This window comes from Sturnira hondurensis, unplaced genomic scaffold, assembly GCF_014824575.4.
Source record: "Sturnira hondurensis isolate 20B ecotype Veracruz unplaced genomic scaffold, ASM1482457v3 Scaffold0010428, whole genome shotgun sequence".
NCBI classification, from domain to species: domain Eukaryota; kingdom Metazoa; phylum Chordata; class Mammalia; order Chiroptera; family Phyllostomidae; genus Sturnira; species Sturnira hondurensis.
In genome coordinates, this window is record NW_028083059.1 from 771,342 (window position 1) to 782,871 (window position 11,530).

At 50.6% G+C, this 11,530-nt stretch overlaps 1 protein-coding gene across 3 annotated transcripts in view; it reads left to right on the forward strand.

Moving 5' to 3' along the window:
• ATP8A2 (ATPase phospholipid transporting 8A2) overlaps positions 1–10,200 on the forward strand; it is a 562,260-nt gene extending 552,060 nt beyond the window's left edge. For all 3 annotated transcript variants that reach the window (XM_037058854.1, XM_037058855.1, XM_037058856.1), the window contains 2 exons: positions 3,391–3,482; positions 10,085–10,200. In XM_037058854.1, coding sequence (XP_036914749.1) covers positions 3,391–3,482; positions 10,085–10,182 — 190 coding nt within the window. In that variant the 3' untranslated portion in view covers positions 10,183–10,200. The remainder of the gene's footprint in view (positions 1–3,390; positions 3,483–10,084) is intronic.
• Positions 10,201–11,530: the final 1,330 nt, after the last annotated feature.

Consider the following 11,530-nt stretch of genomic DNA (forward strand, 5'->3'; position numbering starts at 1 on the left):
CGAAACTGTACAATACCAAAGACAAAGAGAATTATAAAAGTGTCCAGAAGAAAAGACAGATTAACTCATCCTCTACCTGAGTAGACAATGCAGAGTAAACAAGAAGGGAAGGAGCAGAGCAAAAATCTGATAAACTGGGAGCATAAGCTAAGTGATTCCATTTAGATGTATTTTAAAACATAATTATATATTAATGTGAATGCATACACATACATATAGAACAAAAGTGTGAAATATGAACAAAAGATGATTCCTAACTTTATTATAGTGGAAGAGGGAAGAATGGAATCAGAGGGGAGTCTAAGGGAACTTTACATTTGATATTTCATTATTTTGTTAAAATCTGAAGTAGTTCTGCCCTGATTGGGTAGCTCAGTTGGTTAGAACATTGTCTGATATACCAGGGTTTTGAGTTCAGTCCCTGGTCAGAACACATTCAAGAATCACCCAGTGAATGCATAAGTAAATGGAACAACAAATCAACATCTCTCTCTTTCTCTCTTTCTTCCCCCCTCTCCCTCTTCCTTCCTCTCTCTCTCAAATCAATCAATAAAAAATAATAATAATCTGAAGTAGCTCTCCCAACAGGCCCTAAGAGCAAACACCACGTCTAAGTATGTGCAAGTTATAAATTAACCTACAGGTACCTGTGCCCCTTGATGAATAGACCTTCATAAAGATGGCATTGCTTGCTGAGTCCCAGATTCTTTGAAGGTCTGAGCCAGACAGTGGTGACATGGGGAAGAGCTAGCTGTCTTGTGCATTTCGCCTTCCCTTGCCAATCCCAGCTCTGTCCTGCCCTGGGCAGGGCCATATGTACCTGCACGGGGACATCTCAGTCCATACACCTCATGCAGGAAACCACCCCTGGCCCCCTTATATAGGCCTGGGAGTGTAGACACTAGTTATAAGGCCTACTTTTAAGGAGAATGGAACTAGCAGAGGTCAGGTTAGCTGTGGATGCCAGTTTGGAGGTCACTGAGCAGGGACTTCTAGGGTCCCAAATACCTGGGGCTGGGGGACAGGCATGGGCTCTGGGTAGACCAGTCTGCTTGGCCCCATGGACCCCTCACCACATGGGAGGTAGGGCTGCAGGATGGAGTGGGTCCCTATGAAGCATGGGGCCTAAGGGTTGTGATGTCATTTGCTAAAGCCAAGTGGCAAATGACATCACACTCACTCTCACATACAGTGCACACTCACTGTACTGGTTTCTGACTCTTTCTGTGTGTTTGGAGTATTTTACTGTTAAACAAATAAAAAGAGACAGAAAAGCATACACAATTCCATGAGGGAATTAGGAATGTCTGCCTAGCGTAGAGGCAGGGACAAGAGCATTGCCAGGAAAGTGCCCCCTGACCTTTTGCTTCAAGATGGCTGAGTCTCTCTCCTCGCCTGCCCAGTGAGAGAGCAAGATGTGGGATTTCAAAGGGGCCTCCCACTAACATGGTTCTGGGAAGTCTTAGAAGCCCCATTACTAGGAAGAGCCCCTGGACCTGAAATGTCAGGGGAACCAGGGATGGCCAGGGCAGAGAATGGGCCTGGTGGCAGAGCCTAGCCCTGCATCTGTCCCCTAGGTTTCTGGGAAAACAGTGCCTTGTCAACCAGGAAGGCCAAGAAGGGTGCCCTGGGAACCTGCATTCTGGCCCTCAGCAAGCAATTCTACACACAGTGCCTTCCAGGGTCAGACAGGGAGGATGGCCCTTGGGCGTGTGCCCGAAGTCCTGAAACCAGCCATCATAGGGCATTGCGGGTGGTCAGGCAACAGTGGCCACACAGAGGGACTTCGTACTCACAGCCACCCCCCCTTCCCCCATTCATCTGCTCAGCCCGGCAGTTCAGGGCAGTTGCTCAGCAGGGCCTGGTGAGACTGATTTACCTGTTGGGGAAAAGACATGAGAGAGAAGGGAAGACAGCATGGAGGGACAGGGAAGGTGTTTTTTTCTCATGAGACACTTGGCCCAGCTCAGCCAGCTCAGGCTCCCCCTTAATTGGTGGTGCAGCAAACATTGTCCTTTCAACCAAGAGATCCAGAAAGTGCTCTCTCAGGAAACCCAAGCACAAAATGAGCTTCAGCCTGTGACACTGTTGAGAATACCCAGGGTCCTGCTTCTCTTTCAAAGGACCTCAGGGGAGTCCTGACGTGGACTGTGGCCAGGGAGTGGGGGGAGGTGCTTTGGATCCCAAGCAACTGCAGCTCCTTAAACAATGCCCAAGTGCCCACAGATGGCAGATTGGGGGCATATTTGCTGCCATTAAAGTACCACCGACTGGGGTTGCTTACACAAAAGAAGGTTATTGTCTCAGGGTTCTGGAGGCTATAAGCCCAAGATCAAGGTCTTGTCAGGGCTGTTTCCTCCTGAGACCTCTCTCCTTAGCTTGTAGATGTCTGTCTTCTTCTGTTTTCTTCACGTGCTTGTTCCTCTGCCTGTGTCTGCGTCCCGGTCCCCTTTCCTCATGAGGACACCCGTCAAACTGGATTCAGGCCTATCCTAATGACCTCATTGAAACGCAATTGCCTCTTTAAAGATCCTGCCTTTTAATACAGTCACATTCTGCAGTGCTAGGGGTTAGGACTTTAACCTGTGAATGTGGGTGGGAGGGACGCCGCTCCCCCTGGGACGGAGGGCCCTGGCAGACTCCTGTCCACCAGAAATCCCACTGGGAGCAAGCGGAGTGGCATGCCGATGGCAAAGAATCAAGGCGCTTTGTCCACCCGGACAATTTTCAAGCGCTCACGGCAGTGTATCGGGATGAAGACAGCTGCCCTCCAGGATAGCTCCGTATCTGTTCACAGCTGTGACAACCTTGGAGGAAATCATTTCAGGAGAGGCAGGAAGAGCTCCTAATCCTCATGTTTTCAAAGAAAACTCGCCTTGATTTTTATTGTGGTTCAGAACAAACATCGGGTTCTGTGGAGAGAAGCCCGGCTCCCGCTGGGGTCCCGAGGCACCTGGGCGAGGCTCCGGCCTGGGTGCCAGTTACTGGCTTGAGGAAAGGCAGCTGCAGGTGGGGTTGAGGCTTTTAAGACATTCACCGCAGAAACAGATCACGCCTTCCAAAGTGTTGTGGGACGCCCAGGGTTTGCCTGGTATGAAAGGGCACTTGTAGTGCACTTCCATGAAGAGGAAGGCAGCATCCAGAGGCGTTGTGTACAGGACGGGCTGAACACAGAGTGCCTTTTAGAAGCGAGAGCCATGCCCTCCGAGTGTGGAGATAGCATCTACAGTCCACAGCGGGCAGGCTTGCGAAACCGGAGAGTTTTCTTGACGTGGGGAAGGAAGCTTTTTCCCCCTGTCTGTTTTATTTTACAACCTGAAGTCATGCAGCGAGTCCCTCTGAGACGGGTCCTTGTGAGTTAGAGGCTGACCGCATTTGATTTACCTGCAGGATGAATGAGCGGGACCGCTTGTTAAAGAGGCTCAGCAGGAAGACGCCCCCCACTCTCTTCCGAGGGAGTTCCCTCCAGCAGAGCGTTCCACGTAAGTAGTCACGCCAGCCCACTCAGGCTGCAGGACCCGGCCCACGCAGGGGTGCGGGCAGCTTAATGAAGGCCTGGATGCTGTTAATGGGGATGGAGACAGCTGCCAAGCTGGAGCCCCACGTTTGGAGGGAGATTTGTGTGTTTGGCCTGAGGCAAGTACTGCTCAAATATGGGTAGTTCCTTGGGACCCAATCAAATGCCTGAATGACAAAATCCTTAAACTTAAAATCCTGATGTGGTTAAGATCCTGAGCCACTCTCCCAGTAGCACTTTTTCTAAGGTTGAAGTGATATTACTTTTAAATTGTTTCCCCAAAGATAGCAACATGCAGGGTTTTATTTAATATTAGTATATTAATTAAAACAATGCCAATCACGGGGGGAAAAAAAATCTCTGTGCTTTTTCCAGGAAAGCTGCTGGGTGTCTAGTACCAGTGTCCCCACTGTGGATGCTGAAGCCTCAGCCTGGGTTCCGCTGAGGGGGCCTGACCCGAGCAGGGGGTCTGGGGGTGCACCAGAACCCAGAGGAGCCGGGAGGGGAGGCCATGAAAGGCAGATGGGGTGCTGGCACTCATGGGGCTGCTGGTGGCTTTGTTGAGCAATCCAGCCATGCAGCTCCCAGCTGAGGGGTGTCATTAGAAGTGCAAGTTCAATTCATGCCGGGGCCTGTAGGCCCATCGGCCCCTGCCTCCCCGAACCCCACCTCACTCCCCAGCCCGCACTCCCTCTCTTACACATGTACATGTCATCTCCGTCATCTCTTCAGCCCTTGCCCCCATTCCCGCTTCCCTTTCTATCCCCGAGAAGGTGAGACAGAAACAACTGGTAGAACAAGAGCAGTTTAGAGAAAATAATCATTGAGCCACAGGACATGTATTCAAGGACCTATGTCAGGTTTCATTGAGCTCCACCTATCAGCAGATCTTTGCAGACTTTCTCGATGGAGAGAAAGGGAGAGGGCTGGGATAGTATCCCTCTCAGTAATCCACTTCCTCTTTCCCCTTTCCCGCCCGAACAGCAACATGAGAGAAAGGGGACTGAGGCCAGCTGCATGTGGGGCCTCACTGGCTTGGTGTGTTTTTTAACGCTCCATGGCCCTGGGAGGTGGGTGGTGTCAGCCTCAAGAGCACCTGGTAGAGGTTCAGGTCAGTACAGTAGCTGGCCCAGCGTGGCCCAGCAACAGGGACCACAGTTGTGGTGTCTCTGATCCAAGAGACAGGCCAAGTCAGGAGGCTTGCTGGGGTAGACCGCGGAGAGAGGGTCAGGGGTCAGCTTCTGGGGCTGAGCTGCCTGGCCCCCTGCCCTGGCCTGGCCACCTTTCCGTGATCTTAGGCAAGTTAACTTCTCTGTTTCCACATTTGAAGAATGGAGATGACTCACCTGGGGTTGTTGGGAGGATTAAGTGAGATTGTAAAGAGCCTAGAAAAATGCCTGACAATCCAGAGTCCAATACATGTTAGGTATTAGCTATATCGTTTTTTCTGCCACTAGTTGAGTCAGTTTGGGTAACTTACATGTTTCTCTAAACTTTTGGTTTATCCTAAGGGGGAAAGGAGAATTAAATAATAATAAGCTCCCTTAGTCCAGGCGAGGCTTCAAGATGGTGTACGTACCAGACACCAAGAAAACGCACACTGGCTTTTAAACCGCCCCTTCACACCGGGTGGTGCTCCTCTGACCCGAGCCACACAGTGGCCACAGGAAGAGCACACGCAGTGGGCTGTGCGCGCCGTTGGCCCTGACGATGGAGGAGTTAGGGGTGCTGGCCCCAGTTGAAAATTTGCGTGCATCTTTTGGCTCCCCCAAAACTTATAGCCTATTGTTGACCAGAAGCCTTAGTGGTGGGGAAAACAGTTGATTAACACATATTTTATATGTTCTATGTATTAGACGCTGTGGTCTTAGACAAAGTAAACTAGAGAAAAGAAAACAGTGTTAACAAAGTCATAAAGAAGAGAAAAATGCATGTACAGTATTTATTGAAAAACTTACACATAAACGGACCCACCGGGTTCAAACGCATGTCATTCACGAGTCGACTGTGTAGATCAAAAACCAAGTGGGAGAGTCGTACAAAGTCTTAAGAGGACAACTAAACATTTTGCTTAAATCACAACATTTTGAAGGACAAAAAAATTCTAATGAACAAGCACAAGAAAAATCACACTACATTTTAAAAACCCAGAAATGGATAGTAGGAGCCTGGCTGATGATAGACTGTCCCCGTCATTAGCAACTAGAGAGGGCGGCTCACTGAGCAGTTCAAACGCTCCGGGCGTGGGAGGAGTCCAGCTGCTCTGGGCCCTGATGTCCTGCTGGGTCTGTCCCCCCTCTGTCGTGGGCCTCAGCCTTCCCAGGAAACTGGAAAAATACTCCAGTCTTGGAAGTACTTTTAATTTCTCATGAGCCACCGACACGGTACGTGTAAGGGAGGTCAGAGTGTCCTGCATGGTCTAATGCCCTTGTCGTCCCACCCTATTCCCCGTTTCTCCTGCTGTTAGGAATAGTCTTCCAGACAGGAAGCTGCTACTTTCATTAAGATGTTGTAAGAGCTCTTAGCGCGGGCCTGCGAACCACACAATCGAGGTTTGATTCCCAGTCAGGGCACATGCCTGGGCTGCAGGCCAGTTCCCGGCAGGGGACACACCAGAGGCAACCATACATTGATAATTCTCTCCCTCTCGCCTTCCCTTCCCCTCTAAAAGATAAATAAATAAAAATCTTTAAAAAAAAGATGTTGTAAGAGCTCAGATTCAAAAGAATACTACTTAAAGGAAGTTTTATTCCATAATAATGGGGGCAGGCAACATGGTTCTATAGACCAATGTTCTATAGAACATTCTATCACCAAATGTTCTACCAGGACTAGTCAAAATAACCGAGAAATTCACCTACCCCTTCATCTCCTTTCACTTACCCCACTTTGTCCCCAGATTCGGGCTGTGGCCGAGGACTTAGGAGGCAGACATGGTAGAAGGCCAGCCAGGGAGAGTTCAAACTGAGCGCTTTCTCCAGGCCCCATCTGGACTTTGTGGCTGTCAGGACTTCCTGAAAGATGAGGGGAAGTGGGACAGGCTAAGAGCCAGAAGTTTCCTCCGGGAGCCTCCCGTTTGGATGCTAACAGCAGTTAGACGATCATCAGGCAGAAGCTGGTGAACTGATGCTGTGTCTTTGGCCGAAGGGTGCAGGCCCCACTTCCTGCTATTGTCCCGCTAAAACATCTTCCGTTGCCACTCTAACCCCCACCAGGATCTTTTATGTGAGCCAGGGACATGCCTGCAGCCTTGGATGATGCTATTGGGCCATCCTTTATTCTTGAATTATAAAGTCCGCTTTCAGTCTCAGTAGAGGTTCAGAAAGTCTCAGTATATAACATTTTGGAAACACGATGGCAGGTACAACGAATGGGAACTGGCAGAGAATCAACTTGGCAGTGACCTTTGGGTGCTCTGCTTTCCCTGAGGCAAGAGACTCACTGTTGGACCGGGAGCCCCTCTCTGCTGTCTCTGCTGCTGGAGAGAGGGGCTGAGTGATCCCACCCGAAGGCCCCAAGCCAGCGAGGCAGCGAGAAGCTGAGGGCGCTGTCCCACTACAAGCAGAAGAAACCACGTTCGCTGGCTTCCTGGTGGGCACGGGCAGATGTGAATGGAAGACGGAATAAATGAAAGGAAATGGACAACTCCAAATGCTAAAACGCCTTTCCCAAAAAGACACTCAGAAACAGTGTTTCTGTCTCAACAAGTTCTTTTTATTCCTCCCTTTCCACCCCTTACCCCACCCTCCGATTCCCCTCTCCCCCCCCAAAAAAAAACGCATCCAGAAGATGGTAGAAATTTTCTACTGGGACTGACTATTGAGATGGGGGCCTTTCTTTTCTGGCATGGAGGTAGAGGACTCTGCCACTGTTGCCTAGTGTGAGTGAGCCCTGAGCAGAGGCCAGGGTGCTGTGGCCTGGGACGCCTAGCCAGGACAACACCAGTGCCCACATGGAGGACCAGAGCTGTGAGAAGCTGGACCTCACCTGGTCCAGGCCGTTTTTTTGTTTTTTGTTTTTACAGAAAAGTAAACCAAGGAGACCCAGAGAGCTTAAAGAACCCATAGTCCTGTGGCCAAGTTACTGCCAAGCAGGGATTAGAACCAGCCCTTCTCGTCCCCAGTGCCTCTGCCGTAGGCACCCAGATCCATGGTGAAAGCAGAGCAGGTTGGGAGCACTGACTTCAGGGCGGAAGGCTCAGGGGTCCACCCTGCCCCAGAAGCGTTCATGCAGAGCACTTAAGAAGTGCTTCCATTGCCCGGGACCAGAGCCGTTTCTCTCCGGGCCACAAGTGTCTGCCTGGGGTAGCACAGAGCCGTGGCAGGACTGTCACTGCAGCGGCACAGGAGACCCAGAGACAGCTGCGGTGGGCCCGTCCCCCAACGCATCAGGCATTCACGAGAACGCCACCTGCCCACGTTGACCGCAGTTCTCAGTCTTGTCACCAGAGGAGACAGTGTTATTTGCTAGATTTTCCTTTGAAACGTCCCAAGGAAAGGCGTCTCTTCTAGGACTGCAGTGGAGATGCTGCACAAAGGACACTTGTGCCGGGACGGGCTGGCAGCGGGTTCCAGGAGGGAGGGCGCAGGAGAGGAGCCAGCCACCCCTCCGAGCCGGGCATTATGGAGGGATTCCCTGGAGCTGTTCATCTCGGATCAAGCAACCTGGGAGAATCTGCAGGTTATCAGGGAAACAGTATCGGAGAGTGTTTCCTCTTCAGATTCTGTGCAGCCTCTAAAGCAGTGAGACTGAGAGCAAAGCTTCCTTGTGGGGAAATCCATCGTGAGGAAGCTCAAGTGTGCTGGGCCCAGGGCCCAAACGAACGAATGAACCCATAGACCCCTCTCCAGGCTTGCTTCTGCCTTTCTGCTCCAGACATGCCTGCTCAGTGCCCCGCTAGGTGGGGTTCACGATGGCCTGGGGGTGGCTGCTTTCCCTGGCTACTGTGCAGGGTGGGATTTGGGGGTTTGTGGGTTTGATTCCATTAGCGATGTAGTTAGTGAGCAGACAAGAGTTCCCTGTGGAAGATTGCCCCAGGTTCTGGGTCAGGCTGGCTAGCTCATTCCCCTTTCCCTGCCCCCCCCCTCCACCCCCCCACCCCCGCTCAACCATGTCCTCAGTCGGCCCCAGCCCACCTCCGGAGACCAGCTCTGGCCTCCTGGGTGGCCTTCTGAGCCCTTGGGTTTCCTCAGGAGGAGGCTGAAAGGCACGCTCTCCAGAAGAACTGGGAAGCCAGCCCAGGGACAGGAGCTCCAAGTTTACCGGCATCCACAGAGTGAGAAGTTACCTGAGACTCTTCTGAACTCTCCTCTTCTCCATCCCCTCAAAGACTCTTACACACTGTTGTTATACATCTTTATCCTCCAGAAACTCTTCTTTTTAAGCCAGAGATCTGAGTAAAATAATTAACAGTCCAGGAGATGATCCATGGGCAGAATTTCTGATTTCTTTTTCTCCTTTGAACACTATGACCGTTAACTAGCAGCTCTCAATTAGTCCCAAGTGTGCATAGGCAGGGTCACCACTGTCAGCCTTTTCACTGTGTTGTCTTTGGTCAGCATGTCTCATCCAGGGGGGTCAGCCAATAGAGAGGAAGTCTGGTGGGTGTCCTGTCTGTGAGAAGAACCCGTTAGGAAGGAAAGCTGCAGTGTGGGTTCACTGAAACAAAACCTTTTCCAGATCTGGTGATGCAGGAGAATGTGGGCCCTGCAGAAAAGCTACTTGGGTCTGGCTACAAATTCTGCCACTCACTAGGTCTGGGACCTTGGGCAGATCATGAAATTGCCCCATGCCTCAGTTTTCCCACCTGGGAAATGGGAAATATAGTAGCACCTGCCTCACAGGGCTGTTGAGGGGAATAAATGAGGCATGTGCACATAGCACACAGGACAGTAACTGATACACTCAGCATTTAGTAACCGTTGGCTGTCGCTGCCACTGCTACTGCTGCTACTGCTGCAACCAGACGTAAGAACCAACCTTCTTGTGGCCTCTTGATTTTATCTTGTGATCTTTGCCTTGGTTCACACCAAAATAAACCCATAGTAATTTCTTATTACCAGCCCAAATCAGCCCAATTTAAAAACAGGAACTCTCCAAACATCACGTGCCCTTTGCCATCTTTCACTGCTAGTGTGTGCATGTTTTCCCAGTGTGTTTACAGCTTCATACACTACCCAGCCGGCCTGCAACTTCAGGCACATTGGGACATTTCTGGAGCAGAACAACTTGATTGGTGGTGGGAGAGTGCCGACATGGACCGCTGACCCACTGTTTGTGCTTCCCAGGCTGAACTCAGCTACAGCCCCCCGAATGAGAGGCCGCCCCTCAGAGCCATTCCCATCCCAGCATCAGCAGCCAGAACCCCTGGGACCCAGCCCACAGGCTGTGTCCTGCCATCACACCCACCCTGCCCACGCTTCCCATCTGGGTCACAAGCTTCCAGTCTCAGGCCCCCACCGGGGGTATGGAAGTTCGAACACAGGCTCCCCCAAAGCAGTTTCTTCCAAACCTAGTGCACTCCCCTAATTCCGCCCTTAACCACGTCCTCCTCTGTGCTTCTTTCAGATGGGTACGCCTTCTCTCAAGAAGAGCATGGAGCTGTCACTCAGGAAGAAATTGTTCGTGCTTATGACACCACCAAAAAGAAATCAAGGCAGAAATGAGAGTCAAGTTTTCCTGATGGATGCTAGGAAAAAGATGCAATTTGTTGTACCCATTGTGAACATGTCTTTGTCAGAAGAGACTGGTGTCAGCAGCCAAAACATGGGAAAACACATTTCTGTGGCCTTAGCCAACCAGTTTGTTAGTTATCTATTCCCGCGCAAACCTGGGGTACGTACCGCAGGGGAAGCCATCTCTCCCTCCCAATTTGTCTGCAGTGCTTGGCCTAATCTTTGTTTACCTTGTTATGAAGCGTTCAACTGTGCTCCGTGAAGTGTGAAATTAAAAACATTATGTTACACCGATATTTAAACATCAGTACAAGTTGTTCTGGGAGCAAAGATAAAAGAGTTTTATGTTGCGTGAGAAACCCACCTTGTGGCAGGGGAGCCGGGACACCCTTGCTTCCTGTTTTGTTACCTCACAGATTAAGTCCATGGGGCAGCATGTAGATTTTACTTTAGACAAGTTCCCGTCTTGCTTTGTTTTCTATTTTGTTTGTATGAAGTTGGCATAAGCTTCCTGATTGCAATGAAATCACAAATATGTGTATCTGAGTGGGAAACCTGAGAATGTTGATTTGAACCCCTTCGCCACATTCCCAGTGGGGCAAACCATCGATGTCCAACAGCATCTCCTGTACCTTCCTAGGTGCCTTCTGACCCAGCCCTCCCGTCCACCCAAGTTCCTCATCCCAGACACACATGGCTGGCCACCAGTTCAGTGCATGGCCGCTGGTGGGCACCAGTCTGAGTCCACACTCTTTCTACCACAGATCCAGATACATATGCAAGAAATCTCTTCTTCCACCACCCTTTTCTGCATATATTCTAAATGTTTTTCTGCCTCTTTGTGGTGAGGGAAGCCTGTGGGTCAGGGTGGTGGTGGAGACCTGCTCTGGTCAGGCTCTGAGTATCACTTCCCAGCTCCCAGACCACTGGACCCCTGGCATCCGCATAACTTTGAACCCACACTTGTCTTCTTGGGAACTGAGGGCACATTTTGGGTTTTCACCCTTGGAAAATGAATGAATTTAGAGCACATCTCCCCAGCAAAGGAACACAGCTGTAGTAACTAACACACTTGTTACTCTGTAGTTCTAGAACCAGAAAGGATGTGCAAACTCAGAGGATAAAGTAAGGGCCTCTGGGTGTGGGGAAGCAGGATGACTGCGGAAGGTGAAAGCACAAACCAAGGTCACAGACGCAGGGAGGAGGACATGGGAGACATTTCTCACCAAATCTGAGTAGAAACTCTGAAATCAAGCCCTGAAGCCCAGACAATTGTCCTGATCAGCCTAATATGTCCAGGAGGTTAAACAGGATGTTGACAGGCAGTTTTAATTGCAAA